The 24193-nt window shown below is 39.7% G+C and overlaps 2 protein-coding genes across 4 annotated transcripts in view; one reads left to right on the forward strand and one right to left on the reverse strand.

The window, feature by feature from the left end:
* The window catches only part of LOC117479910 (CD81 antigen-like), a 31693-nt gene extending 22355 nt beyond the window's left edge, over positions 1-9338 (reverse strand). Inside the window, exons 1-2 of the mRNA XM_034127022.1 lie at positions 9268-9338; positions 8664-8742 (exon numbers count right to left, since the gene is read on the reverse strand). The gene's annotated coding sequence lies outside the window, so the exon portion shown is untranslated. The remainder of the gene's footprint in view (positions 1-8663; positions 8743-9267) is intronic.
* A 12638-nt stretch (positions 9339-21976) lies between these two features.
* The window catches only part of LOC117479975 (RNA binding protein fox-1 homolog 2-like), a 67734-nt gene continuing 65517 nt past the window's right edge, over positions 21977-24193 (forward strand). For all 3 annotated transcript variants that reach the window (XM_034127083.1, XM_034127084.1, XM_034127085.1), the window contains exon 1: positions 21977-22768. In XM_034127083.1, the coding sequence (XP_033982974.1) occupies positions 22523-22768 (246 nt within the window). In that variant the 5' untranslated portion in view covers positions 21977-22522. The remainder of the gene's footprint in view (positions 22769-24193) is intronic.

Raw genomic sequence — 24193 nt, forward strand, 5'->3', positions numbered from 1 at the left:
GTGGCTGAATTTAGCTGAAAATGCAGAAAAAGCTGAATATGTTATTAGCTGAATGGTAGCTGCTTTTAGCTACAAAAATGCAGAAAAAGCTTAATATTTAAAAGAAAAGGTTTAAACATGTATAGCCTTGATGTCCTGAAATAGCTGAATAATGTAATAGTTGAATGGTTTCTGCAGCTGAAAATAGGCTGAAGGAGTTAAATATCAGATGTAAGTAGTAGTGAATGAATTTGTATTAAGATGAGAAAAGAAAGTAAAAAGGCTTGGGAAAGCAGCAGAATATTTGAACTACAAACTTTTGAACTAACTTGATGGTTAATTATCTGTCGCCATGGCAACGGCATTTGATGACACCCCATAATACGCTTAGATGTGTTGATGGCTGCATCGTTACCAAACCTGTGAAGTTTTGGGCCATTTCGAGCATTTTCACTGAAGTTATGAGAAAACCCTGTTTCATGGTGAGCATTGTGTTGCCATGGCAACGGCATTTTAAGAAATCTCAAAACTGTCCCGTAGATGTCTTCACGGCTGGACTGTTAGCACACATGTGAAGTTTGAGCACTTTTTGAACATTTTCATAGTAGTTATACATTACATTAGGAGGTTACATTACTCTCTCTCTTCTCTTGATCGCCCTCTCTCTTCTCTTGATCCCCCTCTCAATCTTCTATCGCCCTCTCTCTCTTCTCTTGATCGCCCTCTCTCTCTTCTCTCTCTCTTCTCTTGCTCGCCCTCTCTCTCTTGATCGCCCTCTCTCTTCTCTTGATCGCCCTCTCTCTCTCCTCTTGATCGCCCTCTCTCTCTTCTCTTGATCGCCCTCTCTCTCTTCTCTTGATCGCCCTCTCTCTCTCCTCTTGATCGCCCTCTCTCTCTTCTCTTGATCGCCCTCTCTCTTCTCTTGATCGCCCTCTCTCTCTTCTCTCTCTCTTCTCTTGCTCGCCCTCTCTCTCTTCTCTTGATCGCCCTCTCTCTCTCCTCTTGATCGCCCTCTCTCTCTCTCCTCTTGATCGCCCTCTCTCTCTTCTCTTGATCACCCTCTCACTCTTCTGTCACCCTCTCTCTCTCCTCTTGATTGCCCTCTCTCTCTTCTCTTGATCGCCCTCTCTCTCTTCTCTTGATCGCCCTCTCTCTCTTCTCTCTCTCTTCTCTTGATCGCCCTCTCTCTTCTCTTGATCGCCCTCTCTCTCTCCTCTTGATCGCCCTCTCTCTCTTTCTCCTCTTGATCGCCCTCTCTCTCTTCTCTTGATCACCCTCTCTGTCTCCTCTTGATCGCCCTCTCTCTCTCCTCTTGATCGCCCTCTCTCTCTTCTCTTGATCGCCCTCTCTGTCTCCTCTTGATCGCCCTCTCTCTCTCCTCTTGATCGCCCACTCTCTCTCCTCTTGATCGCCCACTCTCTCTCCTCTTGATCACCCTCTCTCTCTCCTCTTGATCACCCTCTCTCTCTTCTCTTGATCGCCCTCTCTCTCTTCTCTTGATCGCCCTCTCTGTCTCCTCTTGATCGCCCTCTCTCTCTCTCCTCTTGATCGCCCTCTCTCTCTTCTCTTGATCGCCCTCTCTCTCTCCTCTTGATCGCCCTCTCTCTTCTCTTGATCACCCTATCACTCTTCTATCACCCTCTCTCACTTCTCTTGATCGCGCTCTCTCTTCTCTTGATGTGTCTGTGAGAGAGAGGGAGAGTGTGTGTGTGTGTGAGAGAGAGAGAGAGAGAGAGTGTGTGTCTGTCTGTCTGTCTGTGAGAGAGAGAGAGAGAGAGAGAGAGAGAGAGAGAGAGAGAGTGTGTGAATTGTTACAGCTCAAATGCATTACAATGACTTCCATGTTAAAAAAAGACTTTAAAAAGCTGAATATTTTAAAAAGTGTAACATATTTTGAAAAAGTTGAAAGTTTCCCATCATGTGCTGAAAAGGCTGAATAGTTTGATATTTGAATGGTTCCTGCAGCTGAAATTAGGCTGAAGGAGTTAAATAAAGACATTAAATGTAAGTAGTAGTGAATGAATGTTTACCCAGAGATCAAAGGTTACCATGGTGACGACCAGAGATGGGGTCGTTACTAAAAAAAAGTAATATATTACATATTACATATTACTTTAAAAAAAAGTAATATATTACACTACTTCGTTACTCTCTACATAAAGTAACTCGTTACTTTACTCGTTACTTTACTCGTTACTTTACTCGTTACTTTACTCGCAGGGCCGGCCCGCCCCTCCCTACAGGCAGATCACGCAGACTGCTAAAGTTTCAAATGTTCTCTTTAGTTCAGTTTCCATTGTCGCATAAGACTGATCCAGATAGCTCTGACTATGGCTGTCCTCTGTCTCCTGCTATCTGTATTTTGCGCAGTATATCTCTGAACGATGCGATGGTGATTCCACTGTGCAAATGGGCAACATTACCTCTACTATGAAGGATGCTACAAGCCTGTCCATCTCTGCTTTGGTTACCGGTCCTCCAAATTCTAATTTGTGCCGCTTCGGAGTCTGCGGCGGCGCACTCACAACATCCTCACTCTGGGTTCGGGGGTCCGGTCCTTAGCTATTAGCTTCACCTTAGCATGTGTTCTTTGCAGGTGTTTGTTGAGGTTTGACGTGGTGTTTGCAGCAGTGTATAACAGCTTCTGGCCTGGACACAGTTTGCACCTCACCGTCACATTCCTGTCTATTCTTCAGACGAACTCAAAATAATGGGCATACCTCCACCCCTCGAAATGTATCGCTGACTCTGCCATGTTTATGCAGCACTGCACGCTGAGATGTGGACGCGCAAGTCGTGCAGATTACGTACATATAAACCTGCGGCGGAAACCCCTCTTGTCTGTCAGTGTGATTATGACTGATTTTATAAAAGTAACGAAGTAACGCGTGTCGGGGCAATGTTAGTAACTGTAGTGTGATTACTGAATTATAAAAGTAACGCGTTACACTACTCCGTTACCGACAAAAGTAATATTATTACAGTAACGCGTTACTTTGTAACGCGTTACACCCAACTCTGGTGACGACTTATGACGATTTACCAACTGCAGCACTGAGTCCCATTAAGAATGCATTGAGGATTATATCTGACAATTTTGCCACCTGTTCAAATACTATGGCTCCTATAAAAAAAATACCAGACCGTGAGCATCAGGGAACCCCAATGAACTGATATATGTGTTTTTTTTTGGTTTTGTGTGTAAAATGTGGAGATGGGAGCAGTTTGTCTAAAGTGTACTTCTCTCTGTTCTGAAGAAAGTTCCGGAAAGATTTAACATGGTAATCAATTGGGAGCTAGGTGGACTTTTTGTCTCTTCATGCCCTCAAGAGGCATTTTGTTTAATATTTTTTCTTAATTATTTTTTATTTTCCAACCTAGGAGAGGTTTTCCTACGGTTTTCATGAACACATATGTCTGAGGAGTGTAGGGTTTGGGAATTATGGCAAGTTTAAAACATTTTTGGGGGAGAATTTGAAGAACTGCTGCACTCTGTTTTGAGATCAAAGCACTCTAGACTTAACGAGCTGCTCCATCCACACTAATGTTAAAATCTGAAGAAAGCCTCTTTACCAAGCTCCAAACAAAGTTAATTATCTCAAAAAGTGTAAAAGATATCAAAAATAATTTTCGAATAGCTGAAGGTGTTGTGATCATTTGAAAGTTGGAATGAAGTGTCTAGCTGAAAGTATGTGGAAGGAGTAGCATTTGGCGCAAAGTGTAGGAAAAGAGGATTTGAAGGCATCTCCCATTGACTTCAATGTTAAAAAAAAGAGTTTAAAAAGCTGAATATTTCAAAAAGTATGAAATATTTTTAAAAAGTTGAAGGTTTCCCATCGATTCCTGAACAGGCTGAATAGTTTGATATTTGAATGGTTTCTGTAGCTGAAAGTAAGCTGAAGTTATGGAGCCAAAATATTGGTGAAATAATAATAATATTAAGGGGAAGAACTAGAAAATGCATTTCCTGCAGAAAATGCGTGCGAATGCTGTAAACTGTGAACATTTGTGGCTGAATTTAGCTGAAAATGCAGAAAAAGCTGAATATGTTATTAGCTGAATGGTAGCTACTTTTAACTACAGAGACCAAGTCAGTGTGTTGCTGAACTTAGCAGAGAAATGCAGAAAAGTGAAATGATTTGAATCAAATTGTTGCAGCTCAAATGCATTGCAATGACTTCCATGTTAAAAAAAGACTTTAAAAAGCTGAATATTTTAAAAAGTATAACATATTTTGAAAAATTTGAAAGTTTCCCATCATGTGTTGAAAAGGCTGAATAGTTTGATATTTGAATGGTTCCTGCAGCTGGAATTAGGCTGAAGGAGTTAAATAAAGATATGACATGCAAGTCTGTCTGTCTGTCTGTGGGCGTGTCTGCTCTGATTAGATGCTGCTTGTAGCTACAAAAAACAAGTATGTGTGTTGCTGAACTTAGCGGAGAAATGCAGAAAAGTGAAATGATTTGAATCAAAATTGTTACAGCTCAAATGCATTGCAGAGTAAGAAAAATTGTGAAGAAGCTTAATATTTAAAAGAAAAGGTTTAAAAAAGGTATAAACAACAACATTGATAGCCTCAATGTCCTGAAATAGCTGAATAGTTGAATGGTTTCTGCAGCTGAAATTAGGCTGAAGGAGTTAAATATCAGATGTAAGTAGTATGAAGTCTCCATCGGACAGAAAATAATAGGCTGAGACAGTCTGTTAAAGTACAGTGTGTCAGTGTCCTGAGCACCTACTAATAACACCCAATCATAACACCTGTGTGTGTGTCCAGAGATCAAAGACAACCAACTGCAGCACTGAGTCCCATAAGAATGCATTGAGGAGTATATCTGACAATTTTGCCGAGAGAGAGAGAGAGAGAGAGAGAGAGAGAGAGAGAGAGAGAGAGAGAGAGAGAGAGAGAGAGAGAGATGAATGTTTACAAACACCTGTGTGTGTAAACCCAGAGATGAAAGGTTACCATGGTGACGACTTATGACAATTTACCCACTGCAGCACTGAGTCCCATTAAGAATGCATTGAGGTTTGTATCTGACAATTTTGCCACCTGTTCAAAAACCATGGCTCCTATCAAAAAATTACCAGACCGTGAGCATCAAGGAACCCCAATGAACTGATATATGTTGTTTTTTTTGGTTTTGTGTGTAAAATGTGGAGATGGGAGCAGTTTGTCTAAAGTGTACTTCTCTCTGTTCTGAAGAAAGTTCCGGAAAGATTTAACATGGGAATCAATTGGGAGCTAGCTGGACTTTTTGTCTCTTCATGCCCGCAAGAGGCATTTCGTTTAATATTTCTTCTTAATTTTTTTTAATTTTCCAACCTAGGAGAGGTTTTCCTACATTTTTCATGAAAAAATATGTCTGAGGAGTGTAGGGTTTGGGAATTATGGCAAGTTTAAAACATTTTTGGGGGAGCACTGCTGCACTCTGTTTTGAGATCAAAGCACTCTAGACTTAACGAGCTGCTCCATCCACACTAATGTTAAAATCTGAAGAAAGCCTCTTTACCAAGCTCCAAACAAAGTTAATTATCTCAAAATGTGTAAAAGATATGAAGAATCTGAATAACAAGTTTTATAGCTGAAAGTATTGTGATCATTTGAAAGTTAGAATGAAGTGTCTAGCTGAAATTATCAGGAAGGAGAAGCATTTGGCGCAAGGTGTAGGAAAAGAGGATTTGAAGGCATCTCCCATTGACTTCCATGTTAAAAAAAGAGTTTAAAAAGCTGAATATTTCAAAAAGTATAAAATATTTTTAAAAAGTTGAAGGTTTCCCATCGATTCCTGAACAGGCTGAATAGTTTGATATTTGAATGGTTTCTGTAGCTGAAAGTAAGCTGAAGTTATGGAGAGCCAAAGTATGGTTGAAATAATAATAATAATAAGTTTAAGGGGAAGAATAAAGAAATTGAAGTACTATAGTGGAATGCTGTGGCACAGCATTCGCACTAATAATAAGGGGAAGAATAAAGAAATTGAAGTACTATAGTGGAATGCTGTAAACAGCATTCGCACTAATAATTTTAAGGGGAAGAATAAAGAAATTGAAGTACTATAGTGGAATGCTGTGGCACAGCATTGGCACTAATACAGATTTGAAGTACTATAGTGGAATTCTGTGGCACAGTATAGTATTTCCTACATATCATTTAAAAAAAGAGTCACAGTGTAGAATGTCCGAACATTTATTTTTAAAAGTACTAGTATAGTATGTTAAAGTATGTTTTTCTCTCATCCTGCTATATTCCTTCCAGAGGAGGATCCCTGGGGATTGATCAGAGCAAAGAAAGGCTGTAAACACTGACACACTGACACACAAAACACTGAAACACTGAAACACTGAAACACTGTCACACAAAACACTGAAACACTAAAACACTGAAACACTGAAACACAAAACACTGAAACACTGAAATACTGAAACACTGAAACACTGACAAACTGAAACACTGACACACAAACACTGACACACTGAAACACTGACACACAAAACACTGAAACACTGAAACACTGAAACACTGACACACTGACACACTGACACACAAAACACTGAAACACTGAAACACTGAAACACTGCAATACTGAAACACTGAAAACACTGACACACAAAAACACAGAAGCACAAAACACTGAAACACTGAAACACTGAAACACTGAAACACTGAAACACTGAAACACTGAAATACTGAAACACTAAAAAAACACTGACACACAAAAACACAGAAGCACAAAACACTGAAACAACGACACACAGAAACACCGAAAACTATTAAACAGCCCTGCTATATACTATGACCATTCTTTACTTATTTATAATATGGTTCAAATGGAGTAATTTGAGTTGTCTGATGCACTTGATACAATTTTACTTTTTTAAATAATAATTTAAATAATGTTTATTCAAAACCATTTCAACACATCTTTTTGTCAAACTATACTATGACTTTTTTTTTTTTTTTTTTAGAGATCCTATACTGACATTGCAGACAAACTATATAATATAATTCTTAACAACATACTATACTTGGACTTTTTTTCAAGATACTTTTAACATACTATACTAGTACTTTTAAAAATAAATGTTCAGACATTCTACACTGTGACTCTTTTTTTAAATGATATGTAGGAAATACTATACTATGATTTGAAGACAACAGTTTTTTAAAATGTAAAAAAACACTTTTTTATTTGCAGAATTTCATATTTACAATTTATTGTTTTCACCCCATAGGAATCAGTAATACATTTATACTGATTGCAACATCCCCCGGATCTTCTCCAGCACAGAATCCCCCAGATGAAGGGAAATATTATAATGGAGTTTTTGCACTTCGGCCAAAGTATTCATGTGTATGCTGTTTTTGACACAAAGATGCATTACATCTACAAACAGAGCATACAATGCGAGCACATGATACACTTTTGGTGTTTGTTTCATTTCTTCGTTAATGTAACAGAATGTTTCGGGAAATGAAGATTCCAGTACCACTTTAAATGTTTCGTTTACAATCGTTTCCCAATGACCCGGAATAGTACTGCCAGAATGAACGATATCCAAAATGTCTTCTAGTTTACAAACTTCAGCCATTCTGTTTACACGGGGATCACTACTCATTCTGTTTTCAATCGTCATCAACAACACACTTATTAACCTGTTAAGCCCCGAGCCTGTTTTTCAGGTTTCACACTCGAAAATGACATGCCCAAAACAAATGACTACAACTTAACTTCTAAAAGGGTTATATGAATAATTTCTTTTATCAAAGCAAGGTTACATCTGTGAGTTGGATGTAGAAGTGTCAGAATCAATATAGATTTTTCTCAGTCAGAGTAAATTCAGATGGAACATAGCAAAAAAAGGTAAATTCTTACCTCCGCCTAAAGAAAAAACATTACTTATAGTGAAAACCACCCTTGAATGATGGGATGGTAGACTATAAGCTTCAGGAATCCAAACTATAACATATAATAAGTACCCTGTATCAAGATTGAGGCAAAACAAGTGAAATTTGACCTTTTTAGAGAGGTTTAGAAAAAGAAAGTTCCAGGCGGAATATGCTTTCGGCACATTTGGGTACATCTCGTTCCATCAGTGCCATTTGACCTTTTTCAGGTACCAGACTATAAAAATGGTGTATTACATTGAATTATCACCATAGGTATTCATTCCATCCAAAGAAAAAAAATAAAAATAAAAAATATTAATAAAAAAATAAAAAATAATTTATTTATTTATTTTTTTTTTGTGAAAAAAAAAAAGGACCCGCCGACGGGGTCTTTGGGGCTTATTCAATCATCAGGCATAATTGACCTACATTTGATTGCTTTTACTAAATGAACTTGTAGTGAGGGGCCCAGCCATTAGTATAGGTTTCTTTATGTGGCCCTCGGGGGGAAAAGTTTGGAGACCCCTATTTTTAAAGATTTTGTTTTCCTTTCTCCTTCCTGGATGTGACCACAGATAACACCTGCAACAATAGAGAAAACTCAGGAAGTGAAATTCTCAGGAAGCTGGTATTCACAGGAACGAAACCTAAAGTGCGCCACCTCAACCACACCAACAACTTTAACACGACCTTCGGACCATTAGTTTTTCACAGCGTTGCACAGAACACTATAAAGTAAACAAAAAAAGGGAAGAATTAAAATAGGAAGTAGCATAATTATTAACACACTTACCGCAAAGATGAGGTTGAACATTAACAGTGTGTATTTGCAGAGGAGGCCACTTCCGTCCAGAGCCATGATGCTTATTTTACTGTAAATACAAGAAAACCACATTATTTCCTCACTTATGCATATATTTTCTAATGCAAGCTTCTACCATTTATCCATGTATTTTTTCTTTTAATGTTTATTTTATTATCTTTTCTTTTTAATGACTGATTTTAAATGCCATTTTCTGAATGTCTTCCATTTTTGTAAAGCACCTTGCCTTGCCTTGCCTTGCCTTGCCTTGCCTTGCCTTGCCTTGCCTTGCCTTGCCTTGCCTTGCCTTGCCTTGCCTTGCCTTGCCTTGCCTTGCCTTGCCTTGCCTTGCCTTGCCTTGCCTTGCCTTGCCTTGCCTTGCCTTGCCTTGCCTTGCCTTGCCTTGCCTTGCCTTGCCTTGCCTTGTCTTGCCTTGCCTATATAACAAACACACATATACATACAAATAACAACCATTTAGTGTTACATTTGACCTTTTAACACGTTTAAATCATTACAACAGCGTTTTATCTTGTTAATATATCAAAGTAATGCAGCCAAAAAAACGACATAAGCTTTAAAATGTTATAAATACCTGGATATCTTTTGACGACTTTAATCCTTGCTGCTATCAGACAGAAAACACAACAGGATTAACACAGTCGACACAGCGTGCCTTTATTTAATACCCCAACGTCATGTCCCACCCCTTCTCATTCGATTGGATGAAAGGATTGACGGACGAGAGACCACCTATAAGCAGGCGGTGGCGTACAAAGTGGGCGGGGCTATATGAACATGATGGTTAGAGTGAAAGTTAAGGAAATTAGATCTCGGTGAATGAAAGTGAATGTTGATTTTGTGTATTTTAAGAGTTTTTTCCTACTATAAATAAATAAGAATACAACTTAATTGGTCTGTTTTATAGAAATATTTGATTTACATGTTTAAAACAAGCCCTAGCACTTTTATGCATTTACTTTTTCTATTATTGTTATTTCTTTTATTTTTTGATTTTGTATTTAATTTACACAAATATCTCAGGGATTCAAACACCCATTGCATTTCAACTGCAATCATTTATAATGCAGAATAATAAATGAAAAACTAGTAGTGGATATTTTTTAATTGGTGTAAATGTGAAATGTAATCATACATAACAAAATTGGAAACAAAGGACAGGTAATGACATCTCTTCCTCCCCCTTTCGTTCAATATTTCACACACACACACATATACACACACACACACACACACACACACACACACACACACACACAGCAGTTGTTGCCAGGAGTACTTTTTGACCCCCCTTTCTTTTAGCACAACAGATACACAGAGCTGCTGTTGATGAACACACAGCTACAACAGTCTTTTGGTAACAGACCCTCTTCATGCATTTGCACATGTCCTTTAACAACATTTAAAACAGATACCTGCTTTAACATTGTGTAGTAGAGGTTGTCGAACTATTCCTGTCCTCCCCCTACCATTTGTTCTTCCCCCTGCCGGTTTAGGGTAAACAGATTAGTGCTCTTGAAAGGAAATGACGCCAAATGGAGGATGATGGTAGTAAATAGACGGGTGTAAAGGGGTGTTGGTTCCATGTGGGAATGCACTACCAGGCTCATTGTATACGTAAACCTTTACAGTCCACTGTTTTGGGTGACAACTCTCCATACTGTACTTTAACGTTCAGATAAGAGTTGTTGTTTACTCTTTGTGCCTCACTTCACTTGACGCACTTTTGGTACCAGGTTCCTTATCTGTATTTTAATTTCCACTGTGGATAGAACTTCCTCAATGTAGGCAAGTAAGCAATCTCTGCATCTGCAACCAAACAGAGGGATTTCTGCACTTTGTCAATTAAACAATGATGTCCCGTGTCAAGCTAGTGATTGAATGATTGAAAAACACACACACACACACACACACACACACACACACACACACACACACACACACACACACACACACACACACACACACACACACACACAATGTCTACACTTTTGTTAGCCCCGGGTCCAGTGGACCCAAACATCCTGTATGTAATATAAACGTGTAGGGGGGGTATAAACATACATATATTTGACTTACAGAGTCCCTATTATACTTTTTGGGGGTTTCACTAACCTGTAGTGTGTTATATAGGTTGTAGTGCATGTAAATGGTCTAATGCCCCCATTGAACATTAAAGCATGGAAACATGTCACAGTAGAGACACTACATACTAATATGAACCTGAAAAGAGCAGAATATGACCTAAATATACTTAATTTCACAACTTTAGTATTGTTCCGTTTCATATATTCTCTGTCTCTCTAATGCAGGGTAATGTGTGTTTTTCAAGCCACATGGTAGAGGAAATGCTACAAACAGAGGTTGTGTTGTTGCATATTCATTTACATTTTTAAAAAGAATTCCGTGTGGTTCCTTGTTATTGTATGAGCCAATGGCAAATGTGAAAATCCTCTACGCCAGGAGGAAAATATTTGCATGAAGGGTCCCTGTGATCAAATCAGGGTTTGACACATTGTGGTCATTAAGAGTGCAGTGCATCCTGGTGTACTATGACTCTGCTGTGTGTGTGTGTGTGTGTGTGTGTGTGTGTGTGTGTGTGTGTGTGTGTGTGTGTGTGTGTGTGTGTGTGTGTGTGTGTGTGTGTGTGTGTGTGTGTGTGTGTGTGTGTGTGTGTGTGTGTGTGTGTGTGTGTGTGTGTGTGTGTGTGTGTGTGTGTGTGTATGTGTGTCATTCCCGCACAAGGTTGCAACATTGTTGATGAATTCAAGCACGGACACCTGTCTGCTCTCACATTCCTGCATTATGTTTTGCGTGAACCAATCTTTATTTTTTTTCACACTCTATCCAAGCTGTACATTTGGGGCGAGACACAATAAATAAAGCTTCGCCAGTTTGGGTCCTTATCACAACTGATCAAGATGGCCAAAAGATGCTCAGAGGGCCTTGCAAATTATTTTGGAAGAGAGAGAACCATTTAATGATGATGTAGAGCACATGTGTCAAACTCAAGGCCCGGGGGCCAAATCAGGCCCGTGGTGGATTTAATTTCGGCCCGCAGGATAATGTTTCATTTCATTTCATTTCAAACCTTTATTTATCCAGGTTGTATCCCATTGAGATCATTGATCTCTTTTTCAAGGGAGACCTGCTCAAGTAGGTTCCACATGAAACATTAAAAACATAACAGAACAACAAAAGGACATCATACAGTAGCATTACAGGGATTACAATTTACATACTATCCACATGCACAGGTACCAACAGCTTCCGATTGAGTAGCATCCAACCGAGCTTTAAAAACATTTAGTGGCACCAGATTGCTCAGTTTCCATTTTAATTGCAGACTATTCCAGGACAGTGGAGCTGCGCATCTAAATGCTATCTTCCCTAAGACAGTCCTAGCAGTTGGCACATTTAATAAAACCACAGCATGCGATCTCAGGCAATAGCCACTTACAATTCGCCGTGAGATCAGGGAGCAGATGTAGGATGGAAGTTTCCCTAACATGGCTTTATATATAAAAATGTACCAGTGACTGAGCCTCCGTACAGTTAGTGAAGGCAGACCAGCCCTTGCATACAGGGTACAGTGATGGGTTAATGCTTTACAGTTTGTCACAAATCTCAGTGCACTGTGATACGCAGCATCTAACTTGACCAGGCAATTGGCAGGTGCATTCATATAAATCAAATCACCATAGTCCAGCACAGGTAAAAAGGTCACAGTGACTAGCCTTTTTCTGGCCTCGAGCGAGAAACAGGACTTGTTCCTGTAGAAGAAACCTAGCCTAACCCTCAGTTTTTTAAGCAGGTTATTGACATGACGTTTAAAAGTGAGACAATCATCAAGCCAGATACCAAGGTATTTGTAACAGACAACCACTTCAAGTTTTATTCCTTGCGTAGTTAAAATATCTAAAACAGGCTCTGGTGTCTTTTTAGCTTTTGAAAAGAGCATTACCTTGGTTTTATCAACATTTAAAAGAAGCTTTAGTTCAGAGAGCTGAGTCTGAATAATGTTAAAAGCAGCTTGCAATTCAACAACAGCCTCCTTAATGGAGGGACGTGCGCAGTACATAACGGTATCGTCCGCATAAAAATGTAAGGTTGCTCCATCGACATTTTCACCTAAACTATTGATGTAGATGGAGAATAAAAGTGGACCTAAAACAGAACCTTGAGGAACACCATTAGTAATGTTTAACCACTCAGAAGACAGCCCATCAAAATGAACACATTGGGACCTTTCAGAGAGGTAGTTCACAAACCACCCCACTGCATGACTGGATATGCCAATACTGAGTAGCCTCTGCTTTAAGATGCGATGATCGACGGTATCAAACGCTTTGGAAAGGTCAATAAATAGAGCTGCACAGCTCTGCTTATTATCTAAAATACTCGCCACATCATTCACCACTTTCATTGTCGCAGTGATGGTGCTATGTTGCTTTCTGAAGCCTGACTGATGTTTAGACAGGATGTCATTTGTACATAAAAACACCTTTACCTGCTCACTCACTAGGCGTTCAAGAACCTTAGCCAGAACTGATAATTTAGAGATGGGCCTATAATTATTTAAAACAGTTGCCTCCCCTCCTTTCAGCAAAGGCAGGACATACTATGGAGCTAATTTCCTGCCATAACTCCACAAACAAACTACAGGTTTTACAAATGCCTTATGATTCACTAACAAACACAATGTGGTTTGCAAATACAAAACACCATCTACAAACTAATGAATTTAGTTTTGCAAAGAAAAAACGTATCTATCAAACAAACACATAACATTTTTCTAATAAATCATGTTTCAGAGACAAATTCAGCTTAGGTTTTACAAGTACACAACTTTTTTTTACAAGTGCACAAATTTGTTTTACAACTACAACACTTTGTTTTACAACTACAAACTTTTTTTTACAAGTACAAAACTTTTTCTTCTCACGGCGGAATATTACTGCCAAAAGTCACGTGAGTGAGTCACGTGACTTTTGGCAGTAATATTCCGCCGTTGCTGGCTCATACACAGTCACACATGCTCACTCACACATGCTACACGGCAGCAGGGGGTGCTACTGAGTCCATTGGGAAGACGGGAGGTTGAGCAGAGCATGGAACAGCCCTTGCCAGTCTGATGACAGATGTTTCTCGCGATCCAGCGATCTGGGTCAGTGTTATAGTGATAATATTATAAACAAGGTGAATTTAGGATCACAACGAAAACAGCCAAGACACATATTGAGCCCAGAAAATAAATGTTATTAGGGGCTGTAAATATAATAAGCCTTTGTCTAAAATGGACAACATTGTAACTAAGGAGATTTAAACTATATATACAGCCAGGGGACGTTCGGGACGAATCCCGATGGGCCGGTACTGAAGTGGGCCGGTCGGATAAATCACTGCTCACCCCCGTCGACAATTTCCTCGCGGTATTTACTTGCGGCACCACCGAGGTGGGCCGCTTACTTGCGGTACCGAGGTGGGCCGGCGGTACCGAAGTGGGCCGGTCGAGAGTCCCGGGCTGATTTGTAGTCCCAGTCCGCCCCTGTATACAGCGAATCTGCACTCGGTCAATCAGCTGCTTTCCATTTTTATTCCTGCTATATTCAATGAGTGATACAAATATTTTTTACCACAAGTTCTTAATAAAACTGATACTGTTGGACTCGGTACTAGTTGACTGCTACCAGAAATAAAATGAAGTACTTTACTGTGTACTTTGTGAGTAATCCTCTGTCAGAGTCCCCTCCATAGTACATAATGCATGTTTTTTGCTATCTTTGATGAATGATAAAAGGGTCATTCCAGAATTGGAGGACAATTTAGACACCAACATTTTTGAAAAATGAACCTTTCATTTTATTATTTTTTGTTATGTATTTAGGAAAAACAGATAATAAACCATAAAAAAAAGTGATTTGCCCAGCTAAGGCATCAAATGTATATTTTCCAATGAAGAATTAACCCTGTTACTCTAATTATAGTAACAGGGTTGCAAGTAACAGGGTTGAAAATCAATGCTAATTTTAGCTTTTACCTCAGGAATTAATGCTAGCTGCACAATGTAATGCTATTGTCAAGGAATGGACACACTTTATATTATATTTATATTTATATATATTTAACAAAAGAAAGATACATTTGAAATTCATTTGTTTTTGTCTCATAATTTGAGTAACAGGGTTGCGTTTGTATGAGTGCCACACTCCTTCAAGAGTGACAAGATTGGAAATATATTACAAATAAAAGAGAGGACTTAGTTTTGGTCTACCCATGGTAGTAGCACATGGCTTGCTGATGTCCTTTCCACTGTGTCATGCGACAAACAGTTTTTTCACTTCCTCTGCCAAGCTAAAAAGGTTTCGGTAGGGTTGCGCGCATGTTGCACCTTCTGTGCAAAATTACTGTTATTTAAAATGTGTTTATGATTTAACAAATTGATTTTACCATTACAAGACACATATATCAATAGAATAATACCAAAAAAGTAAATAAAAACCCTATTTTAAATGTTATAGTTGACATGCAAGTTGGTCACCAAGAAGCTGGGACAAGAGAAAAGGGCAATTTTAGGGGGTGTTCGAGAGCTATTTGATATTTTAAATAATATTTTGAAACCACTTTTTCTACAACTTTATATGCATCTTGTCTCAATACAAGTATATTTAACACAACAAGTGCATGTCTTAGCTTTTTGGGCATGGATTATTAGATTTTTTATATGGGGGACATGAAATGTCCTCCAATTCTGGAATGACCCAAAAATAAAATGTTACCATTAGTTCTTAATGAAATTGATACGGTTTGACTTTGTATTAGTAAGCCTACTACTAACAATACATTGAAGTACTTTTACTGTGTATTTTTTGAGAAATACTCTGTCAAAGTCCCCTCCTGAGAACAAAATCAAGCCACTTCTTCTAAGTTTGATGAGGGAAAAAAATATTTTTTGGGTGATTTAATGGGTGATGTAACATTAACGACAGACATAATATGAGGTCCTTGGCACTCTAGAGGGGTCATTTTGTGATCATGGGGCATCACCCTTACAGCATCAGGACAATATCATATGGAGTCAGATACTGGAAGTGGGCTGGAGGCGTTAACTGGGACTGATGGAAGGATGAGGCTGATGAGACTGAAGAATCTGCGAGGAACGAACTAGCGGCAGAGGAATAATTATATATTAAAAGACAGCAGCATCATAAGAGGGCAACCATGTGACAGAGTGTGTTACTTTGCTGAAGGATATTTTTGACCAGCTATCCATTCCAGGCCAGACTCTAAAGACTTTCCAAGGTGTGAAAATGCTGCTGCCGGAGTACTGACTGGAAGTATTGCTGATATCATGTCTACCATCCTCTTTCCAACAATATCAGTCTCAGGAAGAAATGTTTTTTAACGCTTATTAAAAGAAAAACATGCATTCTTGTACTCAGGAGGGGACATTGACAGAGGATTACTGGAAAAGTACACAATAAGTACTTCATAGTACTTGTGGGGGTAGTTTCAGTAGTACTGAGTCCAACAGGATCAATCTCACGAAGAACTAATGGCAACAAAAAAGAATTCCCTCATCAAACTTAGCAGAAGTGGCTTGATTTTGTTCACAGGAGGGGACTTTCACAGAGTATTTCTCAAAAAATACACAGTAAAAGTACTTCAATGTATTGTTAGTAGTAGGCTTACTAATACAAAGTCAAACCGTATCAATTTCATTAAGAACTAATGGTAACATTTTATTTTTATCATTCATCAAAGATAGCAAAAAACATGCATTATGTACTATGGAGGGGACTCTGACAGAGGATTACTCACAAAGTACACAGTAAAGTACTTCATTTTATTTCTGGTTGCAGTCAACTAGTACCAAGTCCAACAGTGTCAGTTTTATTAAGAACTTGTGGTAAAAAATATTTGTATCACTCATTGAATATAGCAGGAATACAAATGAAAAGCAGCTGATTGACCGAGTGCAGAATCGCTGTATACAGGGGCGGACTGGGACTACAAATCAGCCCGGGACTCTCGACCGGCCCACTTCGGTACCGCCGGCCCACCTCGGTACCGCAAGTAAGCGGCCCACCTCGGTGGTGCCGCAAGTAAATACCGCGAGGAAATTGTCGACGGGGGGGGGGGGGGGGGGTGAGCAGTGACTTATCCGACCGGCCCACTTCAGTACTGGCCCATCGGGATTCGTCCCGAACGTCCCCTGGCTGTATATATAGTTTAAATCTCCTTAGTTACAATGTTGTCCATTTTAGACAAAGGCTTATTATATTTACAGCCCATAATAACATTTATTTTCTGGGCTCAATATGTGTCTTGGCTGTTTTCGTTGTGATCGCTAAATTCACCTTGTTTATAATATTATCACTATAACACTGACCCAGATCGCTGGATCGCGAGAAACACCTGTCATCAGACTGGCAAGGGCTGTTCCATGCTCTGCTCAACCTCCCGTCTTCCCAATGGACTCAGTAGCACCCCCTGCTGCCGTGTAGCATGTGTGAGTGAGCATGTGTGACTGTGCATGAGCCAGCCACGGCGGAATATTACTGCCAAAAGTCACGTGACTCACTCACGTGACTTTTGGCAGTAATATTCCGCCGTGAGAAGAAAAAGTTTTGTACTTGTAAAAAAAAGTTTTGTAGTTGTAAAACAAAGTGTTGTAGTTGTAAAACAAATTTGTGCACTTGTAAAAAAAAGTTGTGTACTTGTAAAACCTATGCTGAATTTGTCTCTGAAACATGATTTATTAGAAAAATGTTATGTGTTTTTTTGATAGATACGTTTTTTCTTTGCAAAACTAAATTCATTAGTTTGTAGATGGTGTTTTGTATTTGCAAACCACATTGTGTTTGTTAGTGAATCATGAGGCATTTGTAAAACCTGTTTAGTTTGTTTGTGGAGTTATGGCAGGAAATTAGCTCCATAACATACGCTGACTTCCACAATTTTGGAATTGTATTTGTGCTGAGGGAGAGGTTAAAAAGAGTAGTGAGAGGTGGAGCAATAAAATCTGCAGCTATCTTTAAAAAGAAAGGTTCCACGTTGTCCGGGCCAGCCGGTTTCTTAGGATCTAACTTAGTTAAAGCTTCACGAACAACATCAACAGTAAAAGGAGTAAAACTAAAAGGGTTTTCCAAAACACGTTTTTCCGAATCACAGACTGTGGTGTTCACAGAAGCAGAGTTAGTCACAGAATCAAACAGAGAGCCACAGGACACAAAATGCTCATTAAAACAATTTAACATAGTGGCCCTGTCCGATATAGTGCCAGATGCTGTGGTAATGCACGGAGGTAGCTCATTACGGATTTCACCGGTGGATATCGATTTTATGGCTTTCCAAAATTTTCCAGGATTATTCAGGTTCTTTGTGGTAACTGACAGATAATACTTAGACTTAGCACTTTTTATTTGTGATGTGAAGCTATTTCTTAGCTGCCTAAAGCGTAGCCATTCTACCTCTGAGCCAGATTTCCTAGCCTTTGCCCAGGCCTTGTTTCTCTCATGTAGGAGACTAGACAGTTCAGCAGAAAACCAAGGATTGTCTCGTCCCTTCACTCTAAATTTACGCAAAGGGTGCATGTCTATCTATAATTTCCATAAAACCAAGATAAAAATAAGACCATGCAGTTTCTACATCAGCACACAGATCGATTTTTCCCCAATCAAAATCAAACAGATCATGAACAAAACCCTGCTCCACAAAATGTTTTTTGTCTCTCTTACTGATAATGCGAGGTTTAACCTTTTGGACTTTTGTGTCCCTAATTGTGGCTACAACACAGTGATCACTCAGATCATTTGCAAATACTCCCACAGATAAGTATTTATGGGGAACATTAGTTAAAATGAGATCAATTAAGGAGGATTTATTTGGGGACTTAATGTTAGGGCGAGTAGGACTGTCTATAATCTGAGTAACATTCAGAGAGATACAAAGGTTTTTAAAATCCTCTGACACAGAAGTTAACCAGTCCCAATTAAAATCACCAAGCAGCACTATTGCCTTGTAGTCAAGTTGAGATAAAAGTTTTGCCAATGAAGATAAAGAGTCCCTGACAGCTGAGGGGGGTCTGTAGCAGCCCACCACCATGAGCTGTTGACCCTTTGCTACTTCAATATTTAAGGCTAAACAATTTTAATTAGTTGAATTACTATTAGATCTGGCCCGCCGGTATATTGCACGCACACCTTCACTCAATCCTGAGGGTCTCCTCAGCTCAGAGCCTGACCCCAAACATTGATGAACTTGCACCCAAGATGAGATGCCAAGTATCTGGCTTGAACTAGCATCACAGAGCAGCACACTGAGTTTACACGGATGTTTCCTTCTGCACTTTGTTTCTTGAGACAACAGGGCATGTTTGGTTTTCTCTTTGAGGGAAATAGTTTTTTTGAAGCTGTTGTTGGCCTGTGGAAAAATGTAATCATAAGAAATGACTCTGGAAAAGCTTCAGATAGAGCCATAAGAAATGAATGCAACTGATTATTTAATGTTTAATGTTGTTTTTATAGGCAATAAATTAAGCTTTGTTAGTTCCAGGTTTAATATGTGCAATAAGTTCATTTCAATAAATTCTGCAATAAACATTGAACCAGTCCGGCCCTAATGTAGAGGAAGAGGAAGGTGTTTCAGAATGTGAGGATCACATTTCTGAGAATTCAGAGTCTGACAGTGACTTTGAAGAAGAGGATGAGATTGAGCATCAGCTAGTTACCAAAAAAAGACGAGCCACAGGACCAGCCGGTCAGCGGGCAAAAAACAAGTAGCGCTTTAATTAATTAATGTGATCTAACAAATGTAAAAGGGCAAATATTAACCATATGCTGTTTATATTGCTTGTAATTGGGATGAAGTAAACATCTGTTGAGTATTTTAACATAAAATAGTTTGATTGTGTTGAATTGAAGCCCAAAAAGGCAGCGGGTCCACCAGACCCACGAACACTGGCTGAGTAACACAAATATGAACACCACACAAGTGTTAAAGTGGACCTATCATGCAAAATGCACTTTTGTACGTCTTTTATACATGAATATGTGTCCCCGGTGTTCCAGGGAACTCACCAAGTGTCAGAAAACACAACCCTCTCTATTTTCCTCCATACCCAAATCTCTAAAAAAGGGGCTGCAACGGATCTGATCAAAACTGATCCAGATTTGAACACTGTCCTGACGTCAGGACAGTGGCGCTACGGCTATTGGGCCAACTCCACCAATCAGGAGGAGACAGCCACGGCCATTGCCGTTCGAAAGCCCTGGAGACGCTGTAGTACATATGCCAGGCCTGTAGATGGTGCTGCTCTCACTGAATCTGCCCTTGCAAAAACAGAGCTAAAAAATGTCAAATTGAGCAAAATGAGGCATGGCTAAAATGCATGATCTGTTTGGTATTTTGAAAAAAAAAAAGTATAAATATGCCTTATATAGGTATGGTCCTACACTATATTATTCAAATATAGCATGATAGGTCCCCTTTAAGTAAATAAAGAGCTGGCAAAACTATATGAAATGTAAATGCCAAAATACATGGAATGGTATTTATGTTTTTAGAAAGTATAGACTTGTAAAACACTTGTATTTTTCCCCTACAGCTATTCATATCTCCTGTAGGTGTGAACACTTAAGAGGTGTGTTTCTCCAGCAGTGTGTTGGTGCGATGAACACAGGACACAGGTCACCATCACACCTTATTAATGCTCTTTGATCGAGTGGGTGTTTCCCAGAAAACAGAGTTAACACATGAGCTGTCATGAGAAAACACAACGTGCCAGCAGAGACTCCGGGTAATTAAATTATCTAGCAAACTGTAAAACCGTGTCTGCACAATATTCATCTATGTTACCAGGATGTAGGCCGATGGAACGGGAAATCCTATACAACTACAACAATAAATTACTGTTTTTAATGAATTTTATAATGTGTTTCTGTTGCACTATGTCTTAATATTTATTTTTGTAAAGCATTTTGAATTGCCTCGTTGAAATGTGCTATGGAAATAAACCTGCCTTGCTTTACTGCAGTGCACTTCAAAAACTGTAAGACACCTCTACTTCACAATGTGTGTGTGTGTGTGTGTGTGTGTGTGTGTGTGTGTGTGTGTGTGTGTGTGTGTGTGTGTGTGTGTGTGTGTGTGTGTGTGTGTGTGACCACGAAGACACAATTACCGTTCCTCTTTTTAAGTATCCTCCCCCTCTTTAAGTTATTTTAGGTTTTCCACTGTAAATATTGCAACACAACAGCAGCTGTATTTGATTTGTGTTGCTTTTGTTTGAAATTCATCACAGCTTCTCAACCTTCAAGATGGAAATCCCCTTCACTTCAGACGCTATGTCGTGTAAAACCCACCAGGGGGCGCAAACACATTAAAAACAAGGCTGCTGTAAATCTTCTCTTCAGAGAAATCACATTCAGAGACTGCAGACTCTTTTGATTTGTGATTTGATTTCTTCATCAAAAACGTTTGGTTATCTACATCTGCTTTCTATTATCACATCAAATCTAGTAATGTACTTGGCTATGTAAAAGGACGTTAACCTGAATAGGTCAAGAGTTTTCTTCATATGTATATACCTAATTAAACGCTTATATAATTATTACTAAACTATTGTGCTTTTGTTAAATGTATAAACACGCAGGAGTCATATTGTATTATTGTATTTACAATTAAATATGTGCTTTTGCCTGACAAAAATGCATATAAAAGTTACATATATGCTTTAAATTAGGCCATATGAAGAAAGACCTGAATATGTTAAGTGTTGTCAAATTTGTTTTAATAAATTAGAGTCTCCTAAAATTATTTCTAAAATTGAGAATCACCCTAAACTGCGTGGAAAATGTAAAAAAAATGTCCTCTACTTTTGCATTTGACATACTTATTATATTCCCCTATATCTTATTTAGACCTGTAGAAAAAAACTAGCTTTTATTTTGTTTACTTTCTTACCAATTTTTATTTATTTTTCATTGAATTTGTTCATTTTCGTCTGTGTTGTTTTATTTATTAATTATTTATAGTTTTAAAATATGAAATGGCTGTGTTATGAACAGAAAAATACTAACATTTTGAAATACGTGAGAATAAAGGAGGAGGAGGGGGGCGTCTCTCTGGGAATCGTGGAAAAAAAAGCAGGAGAAGGAGACGGAGGAAACACAGACCTCAGATCAGCCCGCCTCCTCTCACCGCCCGCCTCTCTGCTCAGAGCCTCCGCAGACAAACTGACCCTGGACCAGCTCACCGGGGCTCCCTCACACAACCAACCGGGGACTCAGAGAGCAGAGGAAACGGTGTCCGTCCGCAGCCAAGAAGACACATCCAGAGCAGACCACGGTGCGATAAGAAGGGACTGGAGACCAAGGAACAACAGAGGGGTTTATTACTAACAAAAACACACATTAATTGATCGACGAAGAGGAGGAAAAACGACTGCTTTGCTTCGCTTAAGGAGAAGTATCCCGCTAAGCTAATTCCCAACGTTTTCTATCTTTGGCAACGGTGCTACATTTATAAAGGGAGCTAGCGGAATGTAATGCTAGCATGCTAGTTAGCTAGCTAATTAGCTTGTCAGGCATCCAAGAGTAAGACGTGTGATCATATATTCAAAAATAGGTCACGTCGTTTTTTTAATTTAAACTCTTTTTTCTACTTAATGCGCCAGTCATAATGTTCAGCATTGAAGTTGGGAATTAAAAAAAAGAAGAACCAGCTGCTTATTATTATTGATGTAAATTAGGGGGATCCATTGTGATTATATCAAGGTATAGAAATACACGTTTGTTTGTTTTTTGACTGGAGGACTGTCTTGCCGTCCAATGTTAATGTCGACCGACGTTGCTTCTATAATGCTGCCCGTTAGTCGGGGGGTAATGGAGAGAGACATTGATACAGCAGCCGGGACCCTCGCTAACACGACCGGGGGTCCGGGAGCTTCTGTCCGGGGGATGAAGCGAGGAGACCCTGAGCCCGACGCCCAGACAGCGGCTGCCCTGACGGACCTACCCGGTGCGGAGTGCAAAAGACCCAGGATAGACGGCACCACTGTGGTCGACATTGGGCAGGTAAGAGTGCAATTATTAAGCTTCCATGTGTGCATTTATTCCACCAAAGTATCCTCTACCCTCCCCTTTCTCCTTCTTCAGTCAAAGCTTTTGTTCCCAGGCATCAGCATGGGAGTGATGATAATGTTTTGACAGCCCCCCCCCAACTCCTTTTCTTTCCCCCCACTCATCAACAACGTAATCATGCATCATTGCAGCAAATGGAAAATCCTTTAATTGTGATAGATTTTGAACAACACACGTACAAAGTGTGAGGCTGCAGCTGCTAGAAGCCAGACAAAGGTAATATGATACAGGCTCCATTGCCATGACAGACCATTCATCATGCATGTCTTCCAGAAAGTAAGCCCTCTCCTTCCCTTGGTGTTTTTCTTTCATTCTTATGTATGAAATCACCCAGACTTGTGATGATAATTCACACTGCCTTTGAATCTATCTACCTATCGCCCCCCCCTTCCTTCCTTGATTGTCGCTAGGTGTTAAAAAGAGAGGCAGACATGGATTGGGGGAGGGGTCACCCCATGTGAAAGACAAAGAACAGAGCCTTTTTTGGGGAAGGGGGCTCTAGGGGGGCCCTCCTTAACACAGGTCTCCCCTGCTTTCATGACTCGACTGCTGAGGCAGCGTCAACCGCCTCCACCGTACTAATCTGTGTGTATTACAGTAAACCCGTTGACTGGATCCACCACTTTTTATTCCTCACACGGCGCGCATCATTCCTACACCTACACATGCTTTCAAGTGTCCATAATCCAGCAGCACGAGGGGGGGGGGACATTTTAGCTGACGTTTGGTGTTTTTAGTGCAGGGAAAACGGCGCTTACAGTAGAGGAAGGGCACGGTTTGAGGTCATCTGCAGGTAATTGAATCCAGAGGGAACTGGGGAAATGCTTTTAATTGGCTGTGAGGCTGACCTACTGCAATGACACACAAAAAAAAGGGTCCCTGGTATAATGCTCAGCTTTGGGATGGATGCTGATGATGGGGAAAGGTTACAGCCCGCCAGCAAAGATGATGTGACGATGAGCAGCGTGGCACGGGGAGGGATCTCGCTGCCCATCAGTCGTATTGATCGCTGGGCATCGGGGGGTCAGGGTGGAAATATGAGGGGGAGGATTGTGCAGGGAGATGGGGGGAGAGTTGATGGATGGAAGGTGATGCACATAAGAGAAAAGGGGGGAGGAGGTGCAGGACAAAGACGACCATATTTGGGTTTACTATGGAAAAGAAAGGGACTCAGACATATGGCCTTGAGGGATAATATGTAGGGCTGCTGGATTGGGGAAAAATAAGAAATTGTGAGGATGTTAATGGATATTGCATTTGTGATTTCATTCGGGATATTAGGAGTTATTGAAATTATCAATATAATATCGATATTTCTTATCAAGAAATGTATTAAAAAATATCATGGTGTGAAGAGAA

The sequence above is a fragment of the Trematomus bernacchii genome, unplaced genomic scaffold (assembly GCF_902827165.1).
Source record: "Trematomus bernacchii unplaced genomic scaffold, fTreBer1.1, whole genome shotgun sequence".
Taxonomy (NCBI): domain Eukaryota; kingdom Metazoa; phylum Chordata; class Actinopteri; order Perciformes; family Nototheniidae; genus Trematomus; species Trematomus bernacchii.